Here is a 16,456-nt window from a genome sequence, read left to right on the forward strand (position 1 = left end):
GAAAAACTCCAGTTAAATCCATTAAAACATTAAAATGAACTTATATATGCAAAAACATATGCAAATGGGTTAGAATTTGCCACTTACATTGATTTAATAAGTTTTAAATATGCAAATGCATATTAAAAACCCACTTAACACATTAAAATGTGTTATGGCATTGAAAAATTGCACGTTAATGATGTTGGGACTTAAAATTATTGGAAGTGGGTTTTCATATAGTCATTTGCATGTGGATATATGCAATATGTAATAAAAACCCCACTTAAGTAAATTGAAGTTTCTTATGCAATTAAATTGAATATCTAACTATGGCTTTTAATAAAGTAACATGAAAAATAGTCTTGAAATAGGCTACTTTCATAAAACATAAAAAAACTATAGTCAAATCAACTCAGAATGAGTTGAAATTTTAAAATGCGCCACAAAATTCACTTTAAATATTAAATATGATTTTATATCATGCTTTCACTAAGAAAAGAACTACTTTTATGAAGTTTTTTAATCAAGATATGTAGTTGTCCTAAAAAACCCTTCTTTTAACTTATAAACTTGAGCGAAATTCCAAGGGTTATTCACCTATGGAAAAAACAAGACCAAAAACTATTTACAACACACAAAAATGAAGAAAAAGGATGTAAAGGATTGCCAAAAATTGAGCATTTGCAGTCAAAGAAGAAAAATTCTTACTAGCAAACAATTTAGGATTCAACTCGACGAACCTTAGAAAAAGATGCAAGATAGAGAAACATTGAGTTCAATTAAGGGATAAGGAATTGTATTTATAATACTTTATTAATACATTAAAACTTAGAGGAATGCGCCTATGAATCCATAAGAAAATTTAGTAAGGTTGCCCCAATTTTGTGCAACCAAAATTGAGGACAATAGAATGAAACATTGCCTATTTGGTAGGGAGGTTGTGATTGATGAGAACCACATTGTTGAGGTTACTAACATTTCCATGAAGGGTATGACATATTTTAAAGATAGAAAGGTTTTAATAATGTAGTGAGAAGGCTCCCTAAGATAGAGGGAAAAAAAGATATGCTAGTGAAAGGTAATAATTCTTACTATGAACCAGATAAGATTATTTTTTTATGGAAATAAGTTTTTAAGCCAATCATGGCGTATTTTACCCTAGATGTGAGATACACTAGGGTTCATGGATATCATTTTGTGATGTTGAATCATTTCAAGCATATGGATATGATCTCATTTCCTTACTATTTTCTCTCTTCTCTTCGCTCCAATAGAGAAGACCATAGGAAGAACCCTAAAAATCCATTTTTTGACCAAGGTATAGTTTTGTTAATTTTTGAGCACTTCCATGTTTTAGCTCTTGATAGACCTCCCAAAGTTTTTGTAGTTGTTAATGATGACAGGGAGGATAAGTCTACTAGGGTTGAGGAGGGTTGGTGAACAAAGGATGACAATGCCTATTTGGCAAGGAGGTTGTGATCCATGAGAACCTCATTGTTGAGGTTACTAGCATTTCCACAAAAGGTATGAGATTTTTTAAATAATTCTTACATGTTGGTGAAAGGTAATAATTCTTACTATGAATAAATAAGATTAAACTTTTATGGAGAGAAGTTTTTAAGCCAATCATGGAGTATTTTACCCTAGATGAGAGATACACTAGGGTTCATGGATGTCATTTTGTGATTTTTCATCATTTCAGGTATAGGGCTCTGATCTCCTTTCCTTACTATTCTCTCTCTATACTTAGCTCCAATAGAAAAGACCAAAGGAAGAACCCTAAAATTTGGTTTTTTTTACAAAAGTTTAATTTTGTTAATTTTTGAGAACTTCCATGCTTTGTCTCTTGATAGGATCCCTAAATTTTTTGTGGTTGTTGGTGATGATGGGGAGGATACATCTATTGGGGTTGAGGAGGGTTGGTAAATAAAGGAGGATTTGTGTGCCTCCACTCCGCACCCTGTCACCCCCACACGAGTTTTAAAATCCCTAATTTCCCCACAAAGCAGTTGGCTAACACTTCAAAAGCTGGGATATTTATGGAGGAAGAGGGGATGGAATTTTAGGAGGATGAGGAAGAGAATGTTTCCCCTTTTCCCTCAAATAACAAGGAAAAGACTAGTCCTGATGGTTAGTTTTGTCCTTATCCTTTTTTGTATAATGTTTATATAATTTGTCTTTTAAGTCCATTGGCACTATTATTGGATATAAGTAGCTCATTTCTTAAGTTGCTTCCACAAATAATTTTAATAAACTCTAAAAAAACTTGGGTTATTATGCCTATATTCTCCTTTTTAGGTAAATAATACTTTAATAATATAGTTTGCTAGCTCATTTGTGACTAGTTTGGAAGCAACTATTTTTTTTCTCAGTGGAATAGGAGTATGGGCATATAATTCACTCTCCCATTATTGCTAAAGTTCCCACATTATTTTAACTTTCCTACATTAATTAAGTATCCTGGTAAGATTTTGTTCCTTTACCTTTCATCAATTCTACACCTATAGACATATAGCCTAAAGTCTTCTAATAACTACCTTTTTGCATCTTGTTCATTAAATATAATTCCTTTCTTGGCATTGTCCAATCTAAATTTTTAAATTTTTTTTGTGTGAATTCACCTTTTATGTTAAGTTCATGTAGGGTAATATTCCCTGTGTAAGATTAAGTATTTTGGACATGTACATTGAATAAACATGTGCATCTACCATCTAGAAAGATACATCAATATCTCTTTCACAAGTGCTTGCATGATGTGGGACATCCCAACCACTTCACATCCACTTTAATTTATTATAGTTCACATCCTAAGCTACTGTATAAACATGATTCTAATAGCCATTCTATAAGATATATAAAGGAAGAGAAAGAGGAGCATCAAGGTAATAAGGAGTTATCTTAATAAGAAATTTGATCTTCCTATCCTAGATCTCTATTTCTATTTTGAAGTTTTTTCTATGAAAAAATCCATTTCCTTTGCAAGATTAAAAATGTTTATATGTGAGCTATCACTTAAGCTTGTTAAGTTTTGGATCTATTAGGAGGATTTATTAGCTCATGTATAATGGTGAACCATTATGCATAGTTCTTTTCTAAAAATGTTCTCCTATGTGACTAGGTTGTGATCCACTTGTCAACCATGAGTTATGTTGAAAAATGGTGCACATATTTTTTATGTTTTGCTAAGTTTCTAGGATGTGGGGATGGTAGGATGCATCTCAAAGATGTGATCATTTTGGGCCATTATATAGATATAGACACACAAAAAGATACATACATACATTCATACAAGGAAACATATAGGAAAATTCCAATTATTCATATGATAAAATTGATAACATTGCAAATGTAACATTATTGACATATACATTATAATATCAAAGATTCAAAAGTACTCAATAAAACATGACAATTAAAGTTCATGAGGGATGAGAGTAAAAATAAAATAATAGTACCACTTAATTGCTTCAATAATTCATGTTCAACAATCAATGTGTATATGATAAAAAATATTTTTGCATACACCAAAATGTCCAAAGGCACAATTTTGCACTGTAAATGTCAAAAAATGTAAAACATAATGACGAAAAGGAAATTTTCATGACTTGGACTCAACTTAACAACCCATAAGTTTGAGGGGCAACAACAATAATTTTCACAAGGTGTTAGATGTTAGAAAATCCAATGATTGAGGGGGTGTGAGGGAATGTTTTGTTCCCTTGCAGGCTAGAGGTGGGGCTTATCCCTCAAACATTTGGAGATGTCTTAGATGCCCCCCATGTGCCTTTAGGATGGTTGACTATCCCTTGGGTGTTTTCATGACATCCCCTTCAATTATGGACATCTTCAAAAAGAAGATATATTCTAGGGACACTTGAGAAATTTCCCCAAGGTGTCCACCACAACTAGAACATACTTGGGATGGAGATGGCCCCCAAAGATGTAGGGGACATGCCCCCATGGACCACTGCATATTTTCTAAATTTAATAATGTTGTGAAAACTATCTCTAGGTACACATGAGATCCAACATTTGTGAATACATTCTTGTAGATAACATTTGACTTTAAAATTCTCTTTGCTAACAAAGAATTGGATTTCTAACTCAAGAGATGTGGAAGTTTTCTAGAGGCTATATTTAAATAAAGAGATTGGCTCAATGTTATCATTATATTATAAGTCATATAGTATATTTGATTATAGATTGAGCAATGCAAAGAAAATAATTTAAAAGTGACAAAAAGTCTATATCTAATAACTCTCAACAAGAATTCAATCATTTAATTATTACATTGAGGAGAAGGATAAATAATGATACCTTGTGACATGAGCAAAATACCAATCTTTTGAATAGTTACTAACTCCCACAGTGTATACCAGATCACTTCTAGGATACTCATCTGTATATCTATTCCAAAGTCCATATTGGCGGAACCTTTGTAAAGAAAATCCATAAATAATATCAGTGCTAAACATGTCTCATGCAACTTTAAGTAAGAATGTAATAAGTATCAACAGTTAAAGAAATGCAATAAGACCTAGATAAGATATTATGTCTAATATTGCCACATTAATTGTAAGAATCTAATTGCTTTAGTAACTAATCAGTTGAACAATCTGCTCAAAATAACACCTCATATTAGGCCATAAAATTTAGTAAGCTTCTTGGGAGAGAGAAATCCATCTATCAGTGAATTCCTATTATGGCATTATTTTATTTTTCTATATTTTGTTAATTATTCTATTGCACATAATGTCTTTAGTATAGGATAAGTTTTCTTAGGTCAACTGTACTTGCATCATGTGTCTTGGTCTTTTTTAGATCAATGGATAAATTTCCTTACACAAGTTGTGCTTGCATCACCTGACTTGTATTTTTCTAGTTTGGTGGAGATATTGTGCACATATGTGACAACATCTCCTATCAACCCAAATTGGCTCTACATTTGTATCTTTTAATGGTGTATTCTATATATCCCCATTTGCATCTTATTGTGTAAACTAATAATAGAATTTTTTGTATTGGTTTTGTACATCTATTTTATAAATTTGTAGAATTTGATCAAGATGTTTGATCTCTTTAGAAGTTTCAAGAATAGAGTAGTGAACAAGAGAGTATTATTAGAAAATTTATGGTTTATTGTGGTTGATTCCTCTTTTAATTTTTGTGTGTTGTATTGTTCATTAGTTTGAGGAATTGTTCTACATAGTTTCTCCCACATTATTATAAATGGATATGGGCCTAGAAATATCCTTTTTTGAGTTCTTCAAAGAAAGCAAAAATTGTCCTGCTTCTCCATTAAGCATAGCTATGTAGGTGGGAGTGTAGGTGCAATAGTCTATCCACTTGATTGTTGACTGATTGAAACAAAAAAAAAAAAACCATAGTTTAATGCTTATGAATTGTTGGTTACATTGATCTAAGGATTTAGAGATATCAAGGTGGGTCTTAAACTCAAGCCGAGTTTACAAGAATGAATCAATTTTAGTATTTGATTCCTTCTCCAATTGTTGGCATGCCATTATGTTTCATTTGTTGCTTGGCTTGATACAAGGCTTCACATATATTCTCCTATGAGGGGTTCAAGGGATCTCCCAGTTGGAGCTCTATAGAGAAAGCTATATATAGATTCTCTGATCTTAGTATAAATGGACAAGGACTCAAAGGATCTCCTGGTTGGAGTCTTGTAGGGAAGGTGATAGATTGTCTCATTTCCCCATCAATGAAAACTTTGTGCATATGCAACTATTTAGCCATTTCATTTCTAATTTATTGAAACAAAATGCCCAAAGAGTTTCAAATTTTATTCATTGGTTATGGACTAATTCTATGAAAGGATTTGGGGATATTGAGCTTGATCACAAATTGGGGCATTTTTCAATTTCCTAGAATAGATTAGATCCTTTAGTGTGATAATATTGTTTGTAATTCTTTTCTAGGTGGAATAATTGAGTGTGTCCACTCTCGGCTCAACAAAGTGATGCTTTATGCTTAAAGCCATTAATCTTGGCAGAAATTAACAAGACATGTTGCATTGGCTATCAAGTTGTATTGTTGCACTTTTGTAGCTCAGGTAGCCTTTAGGATAAGAGTAAGCGTTAGTATATTTAAATTAGTTGAGTGTCTTCTAATTGATGATTTATTGTAAGTTCAAAAACTTGATTTCCTCCTCAATCACTAGTTTAGTAGTGCATTGTTGTCCATTTAATTGATAATGTCAGGGTGCCAAAGTAATTCCTATTGGAAGAAATCTTGTTTTTTTATTGGTAGGGTTTTTGCTGACATCTTGGAGATATTCTCAAGTACTTTAAATGTAACCCTAGTTTTGGTCCTTTAAATAAGGTAGATAGCTCTACTAATGTAAAAAAATCAAGATAAGATCTTTCCACATTTCATTTATGATACATTGATTAGCATATTTCCATGAGGTCCATGGCCGAGCATTCAAATTCATGAATCAATTTTAGTATTTGATTCCTTCTCCAATTGTTGGCATGTCATTATGTTTCATTTGTTCCTTGGCTTGATACAAGGCTTTACACAAATTCTCCGATGAGGGGCTCAAGGGATCTCCTAGTTGGAGCTCTATAGAGAAAGCTATATATAGATTCTATGATCTTAGTATAAATGGACAGGTACTCAAAGGATCTCATGTTGGAGTCTTGTAGAGAAGGTGATAGATTGTCTCATTTCCCCATCAATGGAAACTTTGTCCATATGCAACTATTTAGCCATTTCATTTCCACTTTATTGAAACAAAATGCCCAAAGAGTTTCAACTTTTATTCATTGGTTATGAACTGATTCTATGAAAGGATTTGGGGATATTTAGCTTGATCACAAATTGGGGCATTATTCAATTTCCTAGTATAGATTATATCCTTTAGTGTGATAATATTGTTTGTAATTTTTTTCTAGGTGGAATAATTGAGTATGTTCACTCTCAGCTCAACAAAGTGATGCTTTATCCTTAAAGCTAGTAATCTTGGCAGAAATTAACATGACATGCTGCATTGGCTATCAAGTTGTATTGTTCCACTTTTGTAGCTCCGTTAGCCTTTAGGATAAGAGTAAGCTTTATTATATTTAAATTAGTTGAGTGTCTTCTAATTGATGATTTATTGTAAGTTCAAAAACTTGATTTCCTCCTCAATCACTAGTTTAGCAATGCATTGTTGTCCATTTCATTAATAATGGCAGGGTTTCAAAGTAATTCCTATTGGAAGAAATCTTTTTTTTTTATTGGTAGGGTTTTTGCTAACATATTGGAGATATTCTTAAGGACTTTAAATAACCCCATTTTTGGTCCTTTAAATAAGGTAGACAACTCTACTAATGTAAATAAAATCCAGATAAGATCTTTCCACATTTCATTTATGATACATTGGGGTCCCAATGCAAACCCATAACTTCTAATGCAGTCAAAGAAAAACTAAGTGAAAGGTCACATTTCAAGTAACTCTTCACACACAATCTCTTCTAACATAAAGAAGGAATATAATTAACTCATGACTTGTGTTTCATTTGAGCAACCAAGATCAACATAACATAAAAGTATTCAAAACTCAAGTTCTAATTACAAGTTGTGATCCAAAAATCTAGTTACAACTACATTTATTCGCACTTAACCAGCATACAAGGTCACCAAAAAAAATCTAGTTACAACTACATTTATTCGCACTTAACCAGCATACAAGGTCACCAAAATTTGGTACCCTTATTTTATGTACTACACTGTTAACAAATAACATCATCCTCAATTTTTTTTTCTAACAACCCTTGTTCTTTCAACGCCATAATTGATAATATCACTATTTACCTTCAACGTTACCTCTATCTTTTTTTATTTTCAATCTACCTTAGCAGGATTCTTGGCTTATAATTCCACCAAAAGTAACCCATCTTTTTCACCACTTTTTATCATGTATAGTATAGTCATCTGCATACCTAAAATCATTGGGTCAATATGATCAGATGCCAACAACTATACTCAACCTCAACTAATATTAGTTGTAGATAATTGTAGGTCATAAATATTATTTTCTATACCAACTTCATAGTCAACATTTAGAATATTACCTAGCATTCTTTAAAATGCTCAATAGTATAGTTGTTGCTATCATAATAGTTGCCAAAGGTCAATGCAGTTCATAGGCTATGCTTGCAGAACTATCCCATTAAGAGCAAGTAGACATGAAGTTTTAAATGATAATATCCAATTATATTTCTTGCAACAATAAAGAGAACCAAGAAATTGCAACAAAGAGAACATATAGACATTCAGCCAGATTAGCAACAACTTTTAGCAGGAATACACAGAAGGTCCAAATGATCTTGCACCATCTTATGCTTATTGAGAATTCAAGTCATTGGTTCTTTTCTTTCGAGGCAACTAGCTTGTAAGTCTTGTATTTGTATGGGTACACCCTATTCTCCATTCTAGAATGTCCATGATTTTTGGTACATTTCCAAGATATCTCTTTGAACAAATGATTTTTAATGCAATGAATAACCATGGTACTAAACAATGTAGAGGTTTGAGATCCTTGCTTGGGGTTTACTAATTAGGTGTGGATTGGGAGGGTTCAAACCATTAAGTTTTAACATGTGATTTAGTGAAAATAGATGGTCCCTTTATGTGCCATCTAAACCAAAATTTCCACCTCAACTCATTTTCCTAAAGAATATCTTCAAATTCACCTAGTTTTTATATAGGTTTTAATATATAAGTGATTATGCTTCATCCTTTTCTAACATTTCCTTGCTCTTTGGAGATTCTCCTTGGGTCCTCCAAGCATTGGTGTTCTTGGTTTTCAAGGTCACTTTTATTTTCTAGTCTATTGACATTTCTTTGGAGAGGTTTCATCCTCTTTCAATCTAGAGGTTTCCCTCCTCATCTCTTTTTGGAAAAGAGGTGAGCAATCAATCCATTATAGAATATATTTATTGTTGACACATCTAGATCGCTTGAACCTCCCTTTGAATTTTTTCATCCTCAAATTGGCTTCCAATACTTTTGACATGTTGTAAATGGGAACATAGTTGGACCAAACCATCTTCAATATCATTGTTCTTATGGTTTATGGATTCCCCTTAGTTGATGAATGTGTATTCACAAAAATTATAAGTTGAGACTAAGCACTATTTTTTATCAATTTAAAAGTGTGTCATATTGTTCTTTCTAGGAGTGGAAATTTGGGAGGATTTTATTTTTGTAGTGTCTTGTCTACTTTATATGTGTGGGTACCATTGTTTGTATGGAGATTTTGGTAGATCTAAAATGCTTCTGCAACCTTGATCAGAGATGCTTGCCTCATTTTATTCTTAATGTCACCACACTTTGGCATATCTATCTTCATGAAGGCCTAGAAACTACAAAACTTATTACTTCCTTATTTTAACTTCTTGTAGATTCATTTAAGAATAGTTCCTAGACTTGCCAAGTCTCACTGACTCTTAACATTTTCTTAGTTGAGTGACCTTGGTCGAGTCCTAGGGGTGCATGAAACTCATCTAAGGTAAAACTCCTAGAAACTTTCTTTTTGTCGAGTCCTACCAAGTTTTAGCTAGTCTTGTTGAATTTTTTTCAAGTCCTAATTTGGCTCATCCTTGCCAAGTCTTGAGTTGGTTTAGCCTTACTAAGTCCTAAGCTAGTTTATCCTTGTCAAGTCCAAGACTCATTTCTAATCATTTAGTGCCTTTTGGATACTCTCAATACAATCAAATAAGGTGAAAATTGATGAGACATTTCTCATATTATTTTAGTGTTGCTAAGGCTTCTAAGTGCCTCAACTCTCATAAAATGATCAAGGCTTGATATCCTCTTGATGTTGGATGTCATCTAGCTTTCCGCATTTACAACTTAGATCTTGGAGGCATGCTAAGATTACCAGTTTATTTTCTACTCCAGTTGTTCTCTGGCCTTGTTTGATAGGGAATTTTTTTTTTGAAATCATTTCCTCCTAATATTAATTCATCTTGACCCACTTAACCCTAGACTCTATCCAACAAGCATTGTTAAATTTAGCATTAATACTCCAATAGTAGTTGCTAATGTTGCTAGATCCTAGAAGGCTTTCTATAGTAAATACACCTAATGGTCTCACTTCCTATTACCACTGTTTTTTCTCTTATAATTTTTCATGCTCCTCCTTGTACTTAGATTTATTTATTTTTTTGTCTCAAGGTTACAATTTTAGGTTTATTCATGATTATCTATTTCCTTGTATGCCTTGCTTTGTTTTGCCATTTTGTATTTGATTTAAGTCTACAATAAATTTTTCCTTGGTGCTTTGGTATTGTAGTAGTTGTTTTGTTTATAACCCTTTGACCTAATCTTTTTCATTCATGGGCATCAATATAATTTTATTCTTATAGTAATTTAAGTCACATATTTTTTTTTCTTGATTGTTTAGTTTCCTAGGATTCTTCTAGTAATTTTCTATTCTAATTTTTTTTCATCATGACTTGTATTGACCTAATTTGGTCATTTTTAGATAATTTATTCTCTTTTTAGATCAAATATGGGTTACACTAAACTCACCAAGTCTATAATAGGATAGCTCCTAATAGAAAAGTCTTTTGAATAATTCAACAAACCAAGATATAAATATTTTTTTGAGAAAATTGCTTTAGGACAATAAGTAGAAACACATATTATCGAAATCACAAAAAAAACTAGAAAGCCCAATGCTTTGACTAGAAAATAGGAAAAAAATGTAAAAAATTTATGGAATACCAAAATTTGATCTTTAGTCACAAAATTATTATTTTTTGTGATATTTTGTATCGGATTAAAACTCATTTCACCTCATTCTTTGGAAAACACTATTCATTGGAAGGAAAAATATGACAGCATGTTGAATCACTTTTTATTGGGGTAAGTGAGTGAGTTATGTTCCTATGGTATAGTTGGTGAAAATTCTTCCATATGATGCTTAATGTTTTGATAAGAAATACTTTTGTTTGCTTGTATTATTCTAATGTGTTGTAAGGAACATTGCATAGGCTAAAATCAATGTAGTTATCTCAAATTGTTTATTCATTTTCAGAGAAAGTCAAGTATGATGGTGAATAGGCTTAAGTAAGTCCTTTATTCCAAGTATTGTGCTCACAAATTTCCATCTTGTAAACTATTCATTGTGTAAAGTTATGTTTATTGTGTAAAGAAAATAGGGAGGTAAAATGTTAAATATCTATTACAAGGAAATTTATGGATACTAAACATGATGTAGCTAGTAGGCCCTTGCATTTCTGAAGATAAGGAAGGTCATAATGCTCCTAGATTTGTAGACTACAATCTTAAAAATACTCTCTCATGCAAATGAAAACATGTACAATGAATATTATGAAATTTAACTAAAAGTAAAAGACTTGGTGCCCCTCTTACACTGAATAGCACATAGGATAGTCAAATCAAAGAGTGAAGATTATCTTTCACTATGTACATATAGAATGAAGCATTCTAACTACCATATTAAAAAATAATCCGCATACAAGTAGAAGCAAGTGCATAAAATATTATAAAAATAATAAATAATCTAAAACATGTTACAATGTCACACGAGCTCCTCAAATGAATGAGTAAAGAGAGTGAATGAACAAAGATAATTTTACCTTTCATTATGTGAAAATAAATTGTTGTCATATTTTGGCACTGGATCTGGAATGTAGAATTCTTTAGCAGTCCTATCAGGGATACCAATTTCCCATATTGTTGGCCCATTTCTTGGTGGTTCATATATCAAATCACCAAGATCAATTGAAGAACCTGCAAACACGACAATAGTTTACGATCTTATTTTGTACCAACACCAAAGTCAAACATGCAAATTATTTCTACCATATTATAAGATTGTATTTTATTTCATGAGATATTTAGTCCCCCTATTTGATTATGATTATGCATGATTGGGCCAAGGTTTCATGAATTTTTGCATTGATTTTTTGTTCATTCAAAATTTATAGTGTTTTTATTTTGTGATATATAAATTCTTCTTGTCTAATTGTGATTCTAAATCAAAGGGTCAAGTGTCATGACCCTCCATTTCAATTTTTATGTCATGACTTAAATGTTCTTTTGTTATGTTTGGACAAATTAAAATAGGGCTAAATAGTAAAGGAGTGGCCTCCCACTGTATTTTTGGGTTCAAAAGGGGTTCATGGATAGAGATGAGAGTTTAATCAAGAGAAAAAACAAAATGGATGAGGATAAATAAATGACATGAATAAACAAGATAACTATACCAAAACATGATTGCCTTTTGACAAATTGGACATGGTTATGAAGGACATGTCACAACTACTTGAAGTAGATGGATATCGTCAACTAAAATCCTTGTAGATAATAATGATCAATAGTCTACATAGTTGTCATGATATTTTAATGGGGCTTCTAGATTTATGTTAGTGACCCTTGTCTTAAAGTTTATCAAATTGTGAATCTAAGATCTATTGAGACCACTTCATTGTGTCGATAGATATTTGTACATCATACATACAAGTTTTTTTGGTATATGTTGTCTATCTAGCATGTGTGCTTACATAGTATCCTTGTTTTGCATGAGTGCATTGGTACCTAATTATCTATCTCCAAGGAAATAGGATTGGCCTAAGGGTTTCAAATGGTTGGGTGATATTAAATCACTATTGGGGAGTTGCATGTCCTTTGGAGTAGCCTATGATTGTGTGTAATACAAGGACTCCATTTCTATTGTAACTTTTTACTTCATCCAATTTATATAACATTTATAACTAGGGTTGTTGGATTCTATGATTGTAAATATGTAACAAATTCTTTGTAATTTGCATGAGTTGTTTTGAAATCTTCTCATAATTAGGTATTCCATTTTTGCTTTTGGTATGCCTTGATGGTAGTTTATCAAATGTTCATAAAATTATAACATTTTTTTCAATTATTTTGTGGTAGATAAATGTTTAGAGAGCCTAGTTTAACATTCTTGTAGAATAAACATGCAAGCTCAAGTGAATGAATTATAAGATATGTTTAATTTATCTAATTGAATTGTATATTGATTAAAAAGTGATCTTATATAGTGATTGTATCCTATCTTCCTTATCATCCTTGTCACATGTTTTTATCCATATGTAAATGTTCATACATTTGTGGTCCTAGAGTTCCAATAATTTTTTGTGAACACTCTACTTGTCCTACCTAAAATTTGTTAAGTATTTTGCATTTCTTTGGGGTGTTGGATGCTCTTTGTGAATTAGGGTCATTCCTCATATTAGGGTCCATGTACTACTTTACAAAATGTTTGATGTCTTGGGGTCTCTTCTATTTGTCTAAATCTTTTGCTAGTGGTCCTTTGATGTGCATGTCAATCCACCTCCTATTAGTTGGTTTCTCTCACGCATAATGTTGGTGATGTATTTCAAGTTAGTAATTTCAATATTTTTTTCATGGAGCTTGTTATATTATTTTTTTCTTTGTAGCCTATCATAAGGTTGTGTTTCATGAAGAAAAAACTTCTTAAAAAAAGCTTTAATATCCTAAGTAGTTATTTTTAGAAAATTTATAGATTGTTTTATAATTATAGGCCTATAGTTCAAGCTCAATGTAGTTTTGATCATGAACTATTGTCTTAATGAGATAGAGTGTTTGTGTCATCTCGGATGGTATGAAGTGTGGGTCACTCTCACCCTACTCATTATTTTCACAAGAGAATCAGGTTGGGGGTAAACATCCAATCATTGGTATTGAGGTAGATCCTTTTTTTTGCATGATCATTATGGTGGCATGTTTAACACATTATGAAATCTTTTTCTTACACTACCATTCTTGTGGATTGTTGAAATTTGTCTTTCATTATTAGGATTTGCAATGATGCATTGTGCATAATGCAACATGACAATACATTATTTTCATTTATTTGAATTAATATATTAGACTAAAGCTTGGGGCATTACAAAATTATGATAGAATAAAATTTTAGATAGACACTATAAATGACCAATCACCCAATATAGACAAGAAAAAATAATATTACTATTTTCACCTATTTTGAAATACTTAATACCTCGCCTACAAACATCAATATTAGCACCACTTAATAAAAAATACACTTCTTTGTGTAAATCAATATAGGGAGCATGACTTGTGAAGAAGATATTGTAATGGATAAGTCCTTTCTATGTTGAAAGTGATAGTTTAGATGTTTGTAGAGTGTTGCATGTGAAATTTATATGATTTATGTTTTTTGAATATTAAATTATATTCATAATAAATTCTAAAAATTTCAATCATGTGTGTGTAAGCATGCACACACATAAGTACACATGCATTTTAACTTGTACCCACACCCAAGGGAAAAACATGTTGTACAAATAATACCCATTCTTGCACTATTGTCATATTAGGATAAAAAAACATACTAAATATGGTACTCAAAGATCATCTTATCTTTAAGATTCTTTCTCATAACACACATGTTAGGTGAAAGGGGATCAAAGATGGTAATAAGCTCAAGTTATCTTCATGAAGACTTCAACATAAATCTTGTATATTGGATGTAGATGATTTTGACTAAGGAAAACATGTTTTGAAGTGTGCCTGAAACCCTTTACAAATCAAAATATATTCAATGTAACTCGAACAAAATAAACAATAGACCAAAGGTGAAATAGGTCGCCAACCAACATAAGGTGACTAGGGTGGCATCATAGATAACATAGTAGACTTCTACTACCAAAATAAGTTTTGAAATAGGTGCCTGAAACCCCATGGTTACAAAAGAAATAGACATTAAGTCCTAAACCATGACTAACAACTTAAGAGACAATGAGCCAAAAAGGAAAGGAGATCCAAACTAAAAAAGGAATAGCCTCAAAAGTATAGGTGAGCAGCCAGTTTTGAAAGGACTCAACACCTAAAACAAAACCAAGCCTCAAGATTTGCATTTTGATCCTATCTTTTGAGATCATAAAGACATATCCAACAAAGGAATGGATGGCTTGAATTTTTTTCCTTTTACTATTTTCCATCCATCCTCCACCTTCCTAGTAGCATTCTGCCACGCAAGGTCATTAGCTTCACAACCAACCCCCAAAACCCTCACAACCAAAGAAGAAACAACACTACCACTCAAATTCAAGACTACAATAGAAGAATGGGAAACAACACCATCCTGAGATGGAGCCATAAGAAGGGCATCAAATGAATCAGCAGTTATAGTAGCCGAAGAAGGGACTGTTACACCATTCTTGGCCACTACCATAGGGACATCATTTGAAACATAAGAGAAAACAACATAATCCTTCGCCAAAGAAATATCTTCCCAAGAAGAGCCTTCCAAACCATTCCCAATAGTGGAAACATTTCAAACCATGTAGTGATCATCTAAAACCTCCATCCATCAAGAAGGGGATTTCCTCGATCTAACTTTTTCAAAGGAACATTGCGCAATGAGATGACTAGTCTTATGGCATTTCCTACATCTGAAGGGAATATCTTCATAATCAAGAAGTTGAGTCCAAGATTCATTTGTAGAGGCCAATTTAGTCATTTCAAGAAGCCCCTTGGATACATCAATCTCCACTAGAATGTGAGCATATGTCATCTGATACACATTGGAAGATGTGACATCAACCAGCAAAGAGTCGCCAAGGGCATCCCCCATAGCCTCCAAGATTGAATCTTGCCATAAGTGAAGGGGAGGATTCGACAACCTTACCCAAAGAGGAATCTTATTAAAGGATTCAGTTGACAGGTCAATATCTTTGTACCAAGGTTTAGCCAACAAGGGGAACCTCTCCTCCTAGGAGAAACCACAACACAAGATGGCATTTCTATCTTCAGCAGTAGCAAACTTCACAATAAAAAACCCTCTTGCTACATGGTAAATCTAAACTAAATTTGAAATGCTAGGCTCCCAACATTTGGATATCCAAGCATACAAATCTGATAGAGAGGGCCAAAATCCCCTAAAACAAAAAATAGAAGCTATAGAAGAGAAGTCCTCCATATATGTGGAAATATCATCAACTATTTTAGACTCTAGATGAATTAGAATAATGTTACTTACAGCAACAAGCACGGTAGTACGGAGCCACAATTTCACAACTTGACCCCCAATAAGCCTCATATGCAACTACATCAACATACAAAATAGCGGATCTACCCACAAAACCCTAAGGTAGAGTAGCATGAGCCTCCATAGCAGGAGCCACATGAGAAACTATACCCCACACCATAGCATAAGGACCTCCCACTACCTTGGATTGAGAACAAATAGCTCCATAGTCCACCAGAGAATGGGTGGGATAAACTACATGTTCAAACCCTGCTACACGGATAGAGGTAGAGACAGGAGCGGAGTCACCTATTCAAACCTAACAACATGGGTAGAGAGAGAAGTGGGAGCAGGAGTAGGAGACATCATAGAAGATTAGATGTAGATTTTAAGTTCTAGCTATTAAATTTTTTTCTCCTAGATTATTTGGAGAGATTATATTAG

The 16,456-nt window shown here is 32.6% G+C and overlaps 1 protein-coding gene across 3 annotated transcripts in view; it reads right to left on the bottom strand.

The window, feature by feature from the left end:
• Nucleotides 1-16,456, bottom strand: part of LOC149534029 (uncharacterized) — a 66,822-nt gene that overhangs the window by 16,842 nt on the left and 33,524 nt on the right. For 2 of the 3 annotated variants that reach the window (XM_089805398.1, XM_089805397.1), the window contains 2 exons: nucleotides 11,598-11,751; nucleotides 4,300-4,416 (listed from right to left, as the gene is read on the bottom strand). In XM_089805398.1, coding sequence (XP_089661524.1) covers nucleotides 4,300-4,416; nucleotides 11,598-11,751 — 271 coding nt within the window. Of the gene's footprint in view, nucleotides 1-4,299; nucleotides 4,417-7,479; nucleotides 7,929-11,597; nucleotides 11,752-16,456 lie in introns of those variants that run through there. The other variant, XM_089805399.1, reaches the window with a different exon arrangement.

The sequence above is a fragment of the Cupressus sempervirens genome, chromosome 10, assembly GCF_028749045.1.
Source record: "Cupressus sempervirens isolate cs-2001-9-10 chromosome 10, ASM2874904v1, whole genome shotgun sequence".
Taxonomy (NCBI): Eukaryota; Viridiplantae; Streptophyta; class Pinopsida; order Cupressales; family Cupressaceae; genus Cupressus; species Cupressus sempervirens.